The sequence below is a fragment of the Molothrus ater genome, chromosome 8, assembly GCF_012460135.2.
Source record: "Molothrus ater isolate BHLD 08-10-18 breed brown headed cowbird chromosome 8, BPBGC_Mater_1.1, whole genome shotgun sequence".
Lineage (NCBI taxonomy): Eukaryota > Metazoa > Chordata > Aves > Passeriformes > Icteridae > Molothrus > Molothrus ater.
The window spans coordinates 22,256,608-22,271,867 of NC_050485.2; the positions used below are offsets into that span (position 1 = coordinate 22,256,608).

The window sequence follows — 15,260 nt, forward strand, 5'->3', positions numbered from 1 at the left end:
GAAGTTAAGTGTGAAATTTACGCAGGAAATTGCCTCAGCTGGACACTTCCTAATTGGAAGCTGTGAAGAATTATCACTCAGAATTCATAGCCATTTTTGTGCAGATTGTTCCTTACCAAAGCTCTGCTGCTCCATATCTTGTGTGGGAGACTCCCCTCGTCAGTTTTGATATTTGATGTTACTAGTTCTCAAGCTGATTCTCACAGTTTGGTGAATGCATTTGTTTTAGGAGCATGCAGAATGCATTTCAGCTTTAGGAGTACAGGATATGAAATTCAGGTTTGAAGTCATCTGTAGGAGACTTTGGACCAGCAGTGAGCTGGGAAAAGTTGATTTAAAACAGAGTATTACATCTCTGTACAATCTTGCATTGTTTTATTGTTATTTTTAGAATTAGTTTGAAAGGGTGCTACTAAGATTGCAGTTATAGCTACATAGACAGCTTAGACCAACCTCAAATTCTTAAACTTCTATCCATACTCTTGGAAGAACTTAGGGCAGGTCACAAGAATCCTGCTGTATGCATGTAAATAGGAACCAGGTAACACATCCTGAGCTCAAACTGGGAGAGTGTCCCCTTAATCAGACTATGTTAATGTGGAAAGTGATCCTGACAGCCAAAACTTACTTCAGCAATCCTTTTTTTTGAGAATCAGCATGGTGACCAAAGACTTGTTTAGCCCAGGATCTGTTTCTGACAGTAACCAAAAAAAGAATGTCTACCTTACCTTCTAGCTTTTGTGTGGTTCTAGAGATCTGCTAATTCCATCAGGTCTGTTTTGTCTCCAGCTTTACATGTGAAACTAATTACCTCTCACTGGTGAATTTAAGCTGGAATCTAAAACTGCAGTGGTTGTATTCCTGCTCATTCCCCTCTTCACAGGCCTGAGAGGTGCCTGATGACAAAAGTCACCCCAGACATTTTTGTCTCTTAGGACAAATGAGTAATTTACTGCCTATAAATTTTCCAGAGAGTCTGCTGATAGTGTGCTGATACCTGTGTATCTTCAAGAACTTGGAATGAAACAGTAATTAAGCTGCCTGATAGACTTGGAGCCTTTTTCTTTTTGGTGGGAAGATTGGTTCTTCTTGTTGACAAAGACACAGTTTATTGGTCCAAGTTGGTATAGCAATGTGGTAACCAAACAGAAATTTGTGCTCAAACAAGAAAAATATGGACAAATATATTCTTCTCCAATTTTTACAAATTTTCAGCATCCAAGATCCCTTTTAGAAATGCCAGAGCTGGAGGAGAGGTCAGACGAAATGTATGGCCTCCAGGCTGGTGGTATGAATTTCAGTATCTGCCAGTGCTAGGAGAGGATCATGCAGTGGGTTTTGCTGTTGAGTTGGAGGTGTTGCCTTACATCTCACCTTCTGTTTTTTCCCTTTGCAGACTTTGTGTGCATTGATCCGGGGTGTCCATCAGAAGAACAAATCCACTTCTGGGTTTGACATCATCAACATGCTTGTGGGTTTTGACAAGGCAGAGCTGTGTATGAAGGTGAGGCCCTGGCAATGCAGAGAAGCAGTTTGCACAGCAGCTATGTTGCAAGGGCAGTGAGTGTACATGGGTGTGTCTACCAGGCAGCAGCTTTTGGGGGAAATATTTGAGCCACTTACTAAAAATAGTTGTACCTGCCAGTAGTACAGACATTTGGGGTCCCTGGGTTGGTTAGTAATATAATAAAGCACGTTCTTTTTCTTTAGTTCCACACTGCGTAGTCACTGTTAAAGCCAGAAAAGGCTGTCACAGGTGATCACCACCTAATATTGAACCTCACATCTTTTTCTTTATCTGAGTGTCATACCCTGTGTTCTCATCACTCCATCAGCATATGTACTGTTTTAAACCTACTTGATGCTCTTCACTGTAAAGATGTTAAGTTTGGGAAATGACAAAGTAACCAGTGATAAAGCTGAATTCTTGTTGCATCTTTCATCTCTCTACAAGAGTAGCAATTTTTCTTCTCTATACAACCTGTAGTATATTTGGGGAAAACATTAAGTAGTAGTTTGCCTATCAGATTTTTAACCATAAGCTATGTATGTATTGTTAATTGGAGCTGTGCTGCTGCATCTGGAGGAAACTCATGGAAAATGATAATGATGTTCTACCAGTAGTCATTAAGCTGTAGTTAACACAAATAGTGTTGAGAAGCAGTAGTATGAATATGGCCTGGGTAGCAGTAGTAATGGCTCAGTTACTGATTCTGGAATAACATGGATTTATATTGGTGCTCTGCTACTTGAATCTTCCAGAAGGCTTTATATAAAAAACATTTCAAGTAATTTAAAGTACTACTTTTAAATAATGTGACTGTTATTCTTTAGAATCTGATGGAGAGCTTGGATTCCCTCCTCTGTGCAGAAGGTTCTGAAAGCCTCAAAAGCTTGTGTCTGAAGCTACTTCTCTGCTTGGTGACAGTAAGTAATTAACAGCTGTATAATAACTTAAGGGCTTATATGAGCCACATCTGAGGGATGGAGCTGTTTCAAAACTTGAGCAGAATGCTGCAGTGTGAAGCTTAAGAAGGAGAAAGAAATGGTGAATGAGAGCCAGTGTCAGTCCAGAATATGCATGATGGCTCCAACCACAATGCCAGTGCAGACTAGCAGACACTTTTCATCCTGTTAGATAGGTGCCAACTGGGGCTGAAGAGGGAGAGGCAGGAGGAAGTATCAGTTGGATTCACAGGTGTGGGTTTTTTTAAAGGAAAAAGGTACTTAAGAAGTCTCAGATAAATGGAAAGGAAGGGAGAAGGGTGGAGGCAAGACAGAAGGTGTGGAATAGACCAGAGTGGTGAGGATGTGAAGAATGAGGAAATTGTAATAAATTGCCACTCATCAGCTTTTGGAGATGGTCAACTGTGAATTATTTTGACTGTGATAAGAGATAACTGAGAGTGGTGGAGCTCTTCATTGCCCTCTTCATGATGGGAAGGTTCTCAGTGAATCATATGTGCCCTGTTTTTCATTCTCTGCCTCCTGCGTGGAGCCTGCAACAGCTGATGGCTGTTGTCATTCATGCAGCTGTGTAAAATACCAACGTGTGGAGGAGTGGGGGAGCTCTTGGTCCGTGGGTGGTGCTTCTTGGCAGAGAGAGGGCTGGCAGGCAGGACAGATTTCTTTTACTTCATGTCTAGCTCTATTGCTAGTCACACCTTGACTTGTGAAGTGTGAGATTCTGGATAAATGTGTCCATCTGGAAGCAGAACTCTCCTGTTCCCAATGTGTGCCAGAGGCAGCTACAGCACTGGGGGAAGTTTTGGATGAGCTTTTAAAACTTGTGTTTGTACTCAGGTGACAGATAACATTAGCCAGAACACCATCCTGGAGTATGTGATGATTAACAGCATATTTGAAGCTATTTTACAGGTAAGGGTTCTTCCTTCTACTGTGGGGACTCTTCCATAGTGAGAACTTTCAGTAATGTGTTTGCTTTTCAGCTTTTTCAATGCAATGTAGTTCACTGGTACTGTTGTTGCATCCATTCACAGCTCAGTCATACATATATTTTGTAATGTTCTCTCCCCTTTACTCTAGTCTGCTGTTTTTAGTCACTACTGACTATTTAAAGTATTTTCACTTGAGACATTTCTGCAGTTAGAATCTGAACAGATTTCTGGGCTAATTTCATACAGAATTTCTTTACTGCAGAAACTGTTTTTCAAAAGGTAGTGTGGATATATTTTTTCTGCTCTTGGATAAATTATATTTTTTTCAGTGAAACTGAGCCTTGGAGAAACCCAGAACACTTGCACAGTTCATGATGAGATACTATACAATGCTGTTGTGAAATATATTTGCCCTTTATGCCCTCAAAGCCTATGTGCATCCTGTCTGTGATAAATGAGCTTCTCTGTGTTCAGAACTTCCTTGAGGCACTGACACTACCTTCACCCAAATACCATCTTTCAGACAGGACAAAATTTGCTCTTACACGTACATTTCATGGCTGTGCTCTGAGTCATTTCAAGCTTCCTGCAGGAGGCCTGACAGAGCAGTGTGGTTGTTTATTCCAGATCCTGTCCAGCCCTCTTAGTCGCAGGGAACACGGGTATGATGCTGTTGTCCTTCTGGCCTTGCTGGTCAACTACAGAAAGTATGAGGTAGGTGTAGAAACATCACTTCTCTCTACTTTATTCATTTAGAGTGGCCTCTGGATTATGAAGGCAGCACACAGTGCAGTTTTTAGCAGTGCACACTGTAGCATCAGGGCATCAGCATGGAGCAGGAGAAGCTTTGCAAGGCAGCCCTGTTATGCTCCCTCTCTCTGTCTCTGATGTATGTGTACAATCAAATGTGTATGGTACTCCTACAGCTCCTTCTGTGCCAGCATGAAAGAAACTACCCAGGGAATTTGCATTTCCTTTGTGGAGATAGTCTGAGGAAGGTCCTTTGGAAAAGTTGCTGTTGTGCCAAATCACATGTCTGCCTCTGTGTGTGTGTGAGTCTGTGGTTATACATAATCTCCAAAGTAAAATGAGCTGTCAGTCATCCTGGGCTTCAGACTGAATTTGTGATTCAGGACCTGACTAGCTGACTGAAAGAGCACAGATCCCCAGAAGAGATGGTGAAGCTGTGACCAAGGAATGAACTGAAACATCACAGGTAGTAGTTCCAAGAGAAGTCTCTCTCTCTTTGATGGATTCCTCTTTGAGGAACTTTATTCATCATCCTTTTTATGTTTATGGTATATTCCCATTTTTTTCTGTTATTCATCAGCTTGAAAAAAAACATTTCAGAACAACACCTAATGTTGGCTTTTCTTTGTATGAGGCATGATGCTTTAATGATCTGGGTTTTTTTTTTTTACAAATAGGAAAATCTAATATACTTCATTAGGCAGCAAATAGGAAAGTTCTGGAATAACCTGCCCTTCAACAGAATTACTAGGAGGGAGCAGGCTTCAAAACCTACCTGGTTTTATAATAGATCTTGTTCTGAATTATGAATAGACCTAGAGAATATGCAAGGACAGGAACTACACTTGCTGTCAAAGTAATGCCTGTCAATTTCTCATTCCTCTCAATGATGTCAGAATCATGAATTGCAGATTCTCTTCAGCATTCTGTGCTGTGGTAGCATGGAACAGGAGCATGGAGCCTGATTTCAGGATATGGCTGTGAGGGAAAACTGTTGGGAATTATCTGTAAGTTGGGTTACTTATGAGGGTGGAATGGGAAGACCAGAGGTGTCACTGCAACATTCAGACAAATGGTGGAGAGCTGTGCAATGCCATCCCTGAGGCAGGGATCCCTGGGACTGCAGTTTATGTCCTGAGTCAGGTAGAGTGCTGTGAGTGCAGGAGGCTTGTCCTTGGCTTTCTGGGGAGTATTGAGCTGGGGTCAAGTGCTTTGGAGAACACTCTGAGACATCTTGAAACTGGGCACTCTGAAGGAAGTTGTGCTGATGTTTGAAAAGTGCAATCCATACAATCCAACTGAAGCAGACTTGTAGCAAGGGGAACTTCAGCTCAAGCAGCTCCTCTGGCAAGGCTGAAAGTCACTCCCAGGAGGGTTTTATGTGACAGCTGCCCAACACTGCCCTTGGTAGCAGTGCTACAAGCCAAGCCTCCAGTAATGCAGCCATAAGCTTTGTCCTTGAGTAGCTGCTTTCATTTGCTGTTCTTTGGCCCTTAGGGTCAGTATGGTGGTTGTCAGTCAGTTGTAGCACACTTTCATGCCTCGGGTGCTTTGGAGTTCTCTTTTTAGTTAACTGTGGTGCAGCTGAAAGGTTCTCTTTTGGTCTGAACTCCATTGGTTAGGTTGTGTTCCCAGCTGTTTAAGAAAATCTAATAAGGCTCAAAATTCATTAGCTTACTCTGATTTTGTGTCTGTTTTTAGCATAAATACCAGTGTGTCTTACATTAGGATGTTCTTTTGTGTTTTTGGGATGTGAATTTTGTAATCTCTCGAATTCCTTGGAGAGTATCTCTCCATGTTGTCACTATCCATGTTGATGAGATCTTGGCTTGCTTATTGACTTCTGTTCTAGGGATTTCCATCTCTTTACTTGGAACCTTTAAAGGGATGCCCGTGATTGAGATCCTAATAGTTTTTAGAAGTTGTTCCAACTATATACTTATCCAGGTCTTCAGCTATATTTTCTTTTTTTTTTTTTAAATACTAGTCCTTATTTTAGAGAAAATGCTTCTGCATTCATACTGTGAGAAAGAAAATGCTGTGAGAAAAAGTATTTATTTGATCACTTTCCTAGTGTTTTAAGGGATGGCTCATAGGATAGCAAGTTAAAACATAAAATCAAGTAGTGACTTTTGAATACATGCTCATTGATAACATCTAGGCAGAAGTTTGTTTGCTTCATGTTCAACTTGCTAGAATTACCTTGTCTTTTCTTAGAGCTGAAAGAAATTAGTTAAAATGTGAGGGTTTCCCTTTGTGTGCTTGTCTGACAGCATATAGTGTATCCAACAGCCCTTCATGTCCAGTTTTGTGCACTTGCCTCTCCTTGGTATAGACAACTACAGGTGCTGAAAGTCACAGCTTTGGAGAATCAGAAAGTTCATGTGTTTTTTTTTTTCCCCAAAGATCTTGCATAACTTTTTTTTTTGTTGTTGTTTGTTTTTTTTTTTTAATTCTTTAACAAAAAAGTAATTATTCAAGCTCCAATTCCCTGCAAAATGACCTGCCTGCAGATGAGACTTTTCTTCTGTGTCTTGATTCAAAATCAACTTTTTTAGTTTTGCACTGACACCCAAAAACCAGGAAAAATGTGCATTGCTAATCTGAAATGCTTTGGAAATTATTAGCATTTGTCTTTATAGATGAAGCCTGTGTGCTTTCTTCAGCTAAATTCAAGGCATTTATATTCTCTAGAGACTTCCAGCTCTTAGTGGTGCAAACAAAGTGTTGCTCTCTAACCCAGCAGCAGATGAGTCCAGAATGTTGTCCTGCCTTCCTGGGGGCTACTTTAAGGAATCTGTGCAGGGTGCTGCAGAAGGGGGATAGCAGAGCACTGATGCTGCATCCAGTCTTACTGCCTGTTCCTGCTGCAAAACTGTGTGTGTGTCACAGATAACAGGCTTGCAGGATGGCTGCTCCACTTTCCAGACTGACAGATGAGCTGGTGGAGGGACAGAAACTCCCTCCTCAATAAAATCAGGAGTCTGCCTGGCTGAGCCAGTAAGGGGAACATGTCCCTGGCCTAGTGGTCTTAGCATGTGCTGTGACTCTGCTTATTTATGTGTATTCTGTTTTATGGGACAGGACAGAGATTCTTCCCAGGTGGTTGTGTAAACTTGGAAACATAATAGTGTTTTTCTTCCCCTGAAGGCTGAATTTAAAACCATTTTTCTTTCTTCTTTTTTGCCCCACCTTGAGCAGTCAGTGAATCCCTACATTGTGAAGCTGTCCATTGTGGATGATGAGGCCACACTCAATGTGAGTACTTGGCTTGATTCCTCTGTGCTGCTGGAGATGCTCTTTCACATGAGGTGTAGGCTAATGGATGCCAGCATGGTGTATGGTGGAAATCAGGTCTCAGAACAGTGCTGCTCTAAGGAGCAGCAGTGCAGTGGTTTGTTCAGCCCTGTGTTCTTGCAATAGGTTAGGCAGCTCATGTTTTGGACAGTTTGATCACCAGTTAAATGGTGATTAAAAGCTAGGTAGCAAGGAACATGCTAAAGTTGATCTATTATGCAGTCATGAACTGTCTGTACACTCTTTGCTGTCATGTACCAAAGAGGCACAGGATGATTTATGCCAAAGGGAATCTCATTTCAGGTGCTGTGTCACTTGATTTTACCAGTCCACAAGTCAATTCTTGTAACTCAGTAGAAGCTCGTAACTGAGTGAAAAGTCCTGTAGCATATTTTGGGTTGTAGCTACAGTCTGAGTTTTATATCCAGGCCTGGATCAAAATTGACAGCAGACTGAGTTATGTGAGTTCTGGACTTGGAAGCTGCTCTTTAGGCATGAAGTAGAAAGCAAGCTCCATGCTAAATAAGGGGTGAGAACTGTTAGTAGTTCTGTAATAGTGGAGGCTGTTTGCAAGAAGTCAGAGGTTATTCGTGTCTATGACTCTTTGTTTTGACTTTTTGGATGTTCTTCTTCTGACATCAACTTCTTTCTAAATTTCTTGATGCTTTACTGAGACTTCTTGAGTGAGAGCTCTATCTGGAGGTCCAAGAAGAGTAAATGCTTTCTGTTTAACTTAGTAATTAAGTTTCAATTTTGTTGTCTGGGTTTTTGTTATAATGTTGTATCATAGCACATCTTAATAGTTCAAACACCTTCAAGGGAAATTCTGCGTAGCCTGCTAGGTTATCTAGTGGGGGGGGGAGGCAGCACTGCAATGTGTATTCAGTGTGTGATTTTCTCCCTTGAGATTTTAATGTGAAGTTTTTTTTAAATGCTTTTTTTTCAGGGAATGGGACTTGTAATTGCCCAGGCTTTATCGGAATATAACAGGTAAAACCAAATTGTGTCTTGTTTTTCAATACATGATAGTTACTGTACATTTTCACAAACTTTATTTTCTGTTTGTGTTCAAGCACTTGTTTATCACCTGACAGCCTTGATGCACCTGGAGAGGCAGGGAATAATGTTATTTTTTGAGGTACTTTGCTTCAGTTGATGCAGTCATTGCAAGTCTCAGTGCATCTGTACCAGCTGGGCTAATGTGCTTCAGGAGAGATCTTACTGTAGGGGAAGATATCCATTGTCTGTTTTTACTGTCATGGGTTTTACCTCTGTATGAACTCTGTGTAAAATCTTCGTCACAAGTGAAAAGATAATAATTTCCTGACAACTTCTCTGTTGAAAAATTGATTTAGCTGAAACACTATCTGCAACAAACAAACAAACAAATGTATCCAGGGCTGTTGTCCACATGCCAGATCAGAGATGATCTTCCAAATGGTGGAAAGCAGTAACTCCTGCTGAAGAGAGAGCCAGAAATTCAGCAAAAAGGGTAGCATATTCTTAGCCTCTACTTCATAAGTAGAAGCATAAAACATGCAAGCTTTTCTAAGAGGAAAGTGTTTCAGAAAAATTTGGAAACTTACAGCAATTTCACCTACGAAACTCAAGATTTTTTTTTTGTGCAGTAGGATTCTCAAAATAGCCAGAAAAATGTTTTAATTCCTTTGAAAGCCTGCTGTGATAGTTAGGCAGCTGACTTGCAAAATCAGCAAATCATGTCGATGTATTTAACAGAGTAAATGATTAGAATAAAGCAGAAAAAAACTTCACCCACCCAATTTCCTTCATTCTGACAACAACTGTCTCAGATCATGGCCTGTTTTGCTTAGCTCATTCCTTCCCGCTTTCCCAAGAATTTAGAGTTGGTTTCTTGGCATGTTACATGTGTGTGATCAGATTCCTGTGTGACAGACAAAATGAATGGCCGTGTGAGCTTTTGCTCCCTTTGAGTGCCAGATGAAGCAGTGTAGCTTAAATTTGAGGTACCCAACCTGTTTGTTGAATTCACTTGCTCTCGGAAAGTGGGATCAGGCCATGAACCATAAAGGTCCATGTGGTTTCTGCTGGCCATTTCTACTGGTTTCTTTCTGCACCCAGTAGGGTGACCAACTCTGATTTTTTCTGTAGTGGATGAAATGAAACTGTTCAGTGGTTACTGACCCTGTGTGCTCGTATGGCTTATTACTGTTTGTCCAGTGCAGGACAAAATTTCTGAAGTCATTTGATCCCTTTCCTTCAGAGTTAGCCCAAACTGCTTGTGTCCTCTGTAACAGCACAAGCATTGTTCAAGTTTCACATCTTTCAGCAGCCTCACTCCAACTCTACCCAATTTACAAATATTTTAATACCCTTTGTCTCTTATTTTGTGAGTTCTTGAAGAAGGCTGTTGAATGTTGAACTTTCCTCCATCCTATAGTCTTGTCAAATAAGACTAACACATAGAGATTTAGGGGGAAGTAACCCTTGCTCCATTTCTAACCCTGAAACTTCATCCTTATTCCTTTTTGTTCAGGCAATACAAAGATAAAGAAGAGGAGCATCAGACTGGTTTCTTCTCAGCCCTCACTAACATGGTAAGCAAGGAAATGATGTTTTTCCAGTCTTAAAAAGGTGCATTCATGCAAGTTCAGCAGGAGAGTGTTTCTAAAAAGTGTGAGTTTGGAATGTGAGTTCTGGAGGTAGAGATGGATTGAACAAATCAAAACTAAATACAACTGAAGTGGATGTATTCTGAGGAGTGTGTTGTCTGGCTGAAAAAGCTCTTTCAAAGGATGAGACCTCTACTCTTGTGTTGATAGCTGAAATTCTTTTCCTGCATCTTCTTTACTCTAGGTGACTTTATTTTAAAAATCACCTTATTTTAAACTTTAATCATTTTTTAAACTTCTTAATCCTTTTAAACAGCTATGCATTTTTAAAAACTACTTGCTGCTCTGGTGATGTGGCCTAAAACATAGTGGCACATAGTCTGGAATGTCACTAGTCTTTGAGGTTCTGTTTCTTTACTGTTTTGTTTCTCTAGCATGGATGCACTTTAGCTATGGAGTAACGCTTGGATTCTGCAGTGGGCACTGTCTGCATTTTTGAAGGGGTACCCTTCAAAAACAGTTCTGAATTTCTTCCTTGTAAAGAGTATCCACTGTTCCCCTTGTTCAGTTTAGCTTTGCTTTAGTCAGAGATTTCATAGTATTCTGAGATCTGACTGACAGAAAAATTTCCTGTAGGTGAGGGTAGTTCAGTGTAGACAGCTCTCTGTCAGGAGTGACTTTGGTAAAACTGCACCCACCCTGGGGCAAGCAGGTAGGAAATAATCTCTGTTGTCCTCTTAAAAAATGGCAAACTAATCCAGGCTGGGATTCAATATCCAGTATTTTCTTTTTTTTTTTTTGTTCTTTTTTGTGATTTGACACATTGGTCAGTGACAGTACAGCAAAATAAAATGTGTTTTAGTCCATATGTTGTCTCTTGCTGTTTAATAGCTTTCCCAAATTCCTGCTGTGCAATGCTCTCTCTTTCCATAGGTGGGCAGCATGTTCATAGCAGATGCTGATGAGAAGATCTCTGTCCAGTAAGTGCACAGATGTTATTTTATTTACACAGTGGAGTGGTTGGTGCCCTCCGTTCCCTCACGGAGCTGTTTAATGTCACAAAGCACACTAGAGGAGCAGACTCTCCTGTCACTAAAATGGTACCACACCCTGCAAACTGTGGATTTGCCCTCCTGTGGAAGGGTACAGCAGGAGACACGGCTGAATTGCTTGTAATGAAGTCTATAAAAAAAATCCAGTGGTTTTTATGAGGTATTTATGACATATAATAGGTGACTCAGAGGTGGCACATGAAAGCAAAAGTTTGTGCACTCTGACCCTCACCAAAGTATTTTCTAAATTAAGGAGGCAAGTGATAAATACGAGGGATTTTAGTGTCTTTAGGACCCTATGCATTTAAAGAAGAGGATTTCAAATGGAAAACACTGAGCAACTAGGGACATCTTCAGTGGGAAGGCAACAAAGATTGTAATTGTGCTCTAAAAATAGCTATTTTTGTGGGTTGCTACTACTAGTACTATTATTAGTGCTACTAATATTTGGAAGAGCAACTGGATTGCAAAGGTAGAGTTTTCCGTAGTTGAAAAAAAATTCTTATTTTTTAGATAGGCCATGCTTCTGAAAAACTTGGCTCCTTTTATTCTGATCACTGACTGTGCCTTTGTCTGTATCCTTCCCACAGAACAAATGAAGCAATCCTTCTGGCCCTCTATGAAGCTGTTCACTTAAACAGGAATTTCATCACAGTTCTGGCACAAGTGAGTTTCAGTGAAATGTTTCCCCATTTCTTTGTAGTGGATGTCTTTGAAATCAGAGAGCCAGAAATGCAAATGGTGAAAAGATAGTTTCCTTTTTTTTCCCCCTTATGTACTTGTCATAGGATCAGCATGAAAGAGCAGAAGCAGGCCAGGACTAGGGGAAGAATTTTTATGATATACTTCCCACCTTGACAGTAAATGAGAAGAGTTGTGAGGTCACAGTTCATGTTGGAATGATTAATTTTTGCCCTTCCAAATGGGAAGGGCTGCAAGGAGTGCATTCTGTGCCCTATTGATAGTCCACTTAGGGGCAGGATGGAGTGAGCAAAGCAGTTGCTGTAGCTCTCAGAACAAATCACAGTTTTGTTAAGTTAGGGTTGAGAGAAAGAGGCTGATTCAGCTCCCAAATTGGATGGATTGTCCTGTATGTGTGTGCATGGACTGTGTATTGGGTGTTCTTCACTTAGGGACCAATTGGCATGTGACAGTTGTTTCAAATACTATTTTGTCCTCAGACTTCCTTGAAGAGCCCAGCCCCTTTGGCCTGGGAACCAGTTGTTGGAGCATAGCGTTTGTCCTTGGGCTTTTTATGGTGGAGAAGCAGCCTTCTGAGAGGCTGCTCTGATCACAAGTCTCTGGATGCTTTTCTAAACACTGTGTGAGTTTAGGGAGGTGGTTGCTGCTGGGAGGCAGATAATGAGCCTGTCTGATGCAGTGATTGTGCTGAGAGGGTAGCCTGATGGACCTTCAGGTTCAGGCTTTTAATTTTGGTTTGGAGGTACTGCTTGTAATCTGTGAGAGGAACAACAACAACAACAAAACAGTGAACACCTTTCCCAGTTTGTTCAGGTCCTCAGAGTGCAGCCATAGATCTCAGGCTCAACACTTGGCATGATAGAGGAGACCTTTGGGGACTCCTGACAGTAGTGGTGATGGAAGAGGTCTGATAAGCAGATCTACAGCCTCTGAAGAAAGCTTCTGTTTCATGGGTGGTTAATTTGCTGAAGTTCCCTGCTTGTCTTTTCCCAGGTTATTCATTCCTACCACTTCTCAGAGATTTCTTCTCTTTCATTTCTGTGTAATACCAACTCAGGCCTTTCTGTGTGCAAGATACTCCTGAGGGAAGAGAGGCATTTGGCAGGGAAAAGAGCAGAGCAGAAAAAGATCAGCTAGAGATCAGCTCTTAAAAATAAAAGGATAGACTAGTTACTTGTGAAAGAAGTTGAAGCAGCCACTGATCAGTGGGTTGAGTTGGAGAACTGATACTCTTGGGTGGATTGTCTGTAATCCTTCATTTTAGAGAGGGCAGGGTAGGTCATGTCATGTTGAAAAAACCTCATAAAAGGTGATGAATGCTCTTGCCTAAGCTGGTGTCCATTGCTTGGGGCTGCATGAATGGCTTCCTGCTGCTGTGTGGCACATGGGAAGAGCAGGGACTCAGTTGTGTGGGTATCTGGAGCGTTGAGTGTGTGCTCACCAGCTGTGGGTACTTGGGTTTGCTGCTGGGTGGCACTCTTGTCTCTCAACTGCCAGTCATTGTTCTGGAGAAAGAAGGTAAGCCCCCAAAACCTGTCTAAGGAAATCTGGCTAATGGAAGACTTTCAGTGAAAAATTGTATTTTAAATGCAACTTGGTAGCTGTAGGGATGTCAATTGTTTTTGAGTTCTAGTATGTGTGTCTGTGCTTCCTATAAAATATATGCATTTATAGTTGCTCATAAAATGAGATATTTGAAGGCAGTGTGGAGGATATCCACTTGTGAAAAATCCTATGGAACTAACATCAAATCAGCAGTTCTGTATCTTCCTTTTATTTTGAAATTGTGATGATATATTAAGGCAGATGATACATTTATGTAAAACTTGCCCTATGAAATGGACCCTTTGCTTGGCAGCCAGGCTCAAAAATAGCATGGCAGATTGCCTGCACTCCCACCAGTGTGGATGGGTCCGGAAGCCTGCAAAGAGTGAAGTCAAAGCAGTAATTAGGCAGGCAACTATTAGCAAAGATGAAATAGGGAGAGTGACTGGCTGATGGAAGCTGAGAGGATCAATAATGATAGTATTATTTATGTTATGCACTGTTTTCCTGCAGTGTCTTTCCTGCAGGGCTTTACAGTGAGACAGGAAAGTAATAAATTGCTATTATCTTTGAATATGAACAGGTGGGGGGCAGGAGCAAGGAGAATTTGCTCTTAGAAATAGAAGTAGAAGGATCGTGGAGGAAGATTTCAAATGCACATCCTTGGGTTGTTTTAGGGGGAATTAGAAGCTATTAACATTGTAGGCTTTTGCAAATCTTCTCCCATTCTACATTAGGGAAGGGGATTTTTTCTGTCTGCTGGAGAGAGCCACTACTTTCTGATGTATTTTTGTTTTGTGGAGTAGAGAAATTGATGTACAGTTTAATTGTTAGACATCCAAGGTCAGGAACCATGGCCTGGCTCTTTGGAGAAGAGGTTGAAGTTTCTTGAGACTTCTTCAGTCATGTCTATTGTGCAAGAGCATGGAACAGTACAAGTAGTGGTCAGTGTTTCTAGTGCCTGGGGAAGCAGTTGACCTGTGCATTTGTGTTTTCTCTTAGAGCCATCCTGAAATGGGCCTGATGACATCACCAACGAGCCCAGTTCCAACCACACCTGTCACTCCACTTGGAACCACCCCACCTTCTTCAGATGGTAAAAATGCAATGATATCCTGAGGAAAAAGAATTTAAAACTGTTAAATAACTAGCAAACTATTTTCTGGAGACTACAGCTAATGAGGTCTGTCTGGAGCAGATGTAACCTTGGTGGTCTCTTCTTGGAGCAATATGCCTTGCTAAAAATGAGCAAGATTCTTTGACTCAAATTTATTTTTATTTTGCCTTGTGTATTGCTCAATGCAATTATGCTGATATTCCTTCTGAAAATAGTACTGCCCCAATATTTGCGTGAAAGTACACCCAGCCCATTAGTTATTCTGTGTAGGCTTTTACTTAAGAATATTTCTAGTGTCAGGTCCTTTGCCTGGGATTATTTCTCATTGGAACAGATTTACAGAGAATTGCTGTGGATTCCTGCTTGTCCTTAATGCACTTGTCTTCAGCTTTGAATTAATTGGGATTTGAATTCAGTCTGGGTGTGGAAGTATTCCTCCCTCTTATTGCCTTTTCTTTGATAGGCTTTGTAAAGGACTGCTTAACCTGAGATCTCTCTTCTAAATGAGATGTTATGTGTCCACATAAATATGCTTTGAAATCATCTAAAATGAAACCCTTTCATTTTAAGGTATGGATGGATATAGCCTAGTTGAAGAGAAGAAATGAAATGGCTGTTTTCATGTACTTTAATGGCGTCTGGGCTGAAGAGAGTTTAATGAAGGAACAGAGTCAATTTGAATAGAGCACAGTTTGGAAATATTTCTGGGGAAAAGCAGCCTGGGTTACTCAGTTATATCAGCTATTCAGGTCATTTGATACCCTAGTTAAGGATGATCCTCCTCATGGATGAATTCTATCTGGTTGCC

At 41.0% G+C, this 15,260-nt stretch overlaps 1 protein-coding gene across 1 annotated transcript in view; it reads left to right on the forward strand.

The window, feature by feature from the left end:
* The window catches only part of ARMH3 (armadillo like helical domain containing 3), a 123,485-nt gene that overhangs the window by 8,348 nt on the left and 99,877 nt on the right, over positions 1 to 15,260 (forward strand). Inside the window, exons 5-14 of the mRNA XM_036385444.2 lie at positions 1,397 to 1,504; positions 2,335 to 2,427; positions 3,304 to 3,378; positions 4,026 to 4,112; positions 7,350 to 7,406; positions 8,392 to 8,435; positions 9,961 to 10,021; positions 10,970 to 11,016; positions 11,679 to 11,754; positions 14,338 to 14,431. Of these exons, the coding sequence (XP_036241337.1) occupies positions 1,397 to 1,504; positions 2,335 to 2,427; positions 3,304 to 3,378; positions 4,026 to 4,112; positions 7,350 to 7,406; positions 8,392 to 8,435; positions 9,961 to 10,021; positions 10,970 to 11,016; positions 11,679 to 11,754; positions 14,338 to 14,431 (742 nt within the window). The remainder of the gene's footprint in view (positions 1 to 1,396; positions 1,505 to 2,334; positions 2,428 to 3,303; positions 3,379 to 4,025; positions 4,113 to 7,349; positions 7,407 to 8,391; positions 8,436 to 9,960; positions 10,022 to 10,969; positions 11,017 to 11,678; positions 11,755 to 14,337; positions 14,432 to 15,260) is intronic.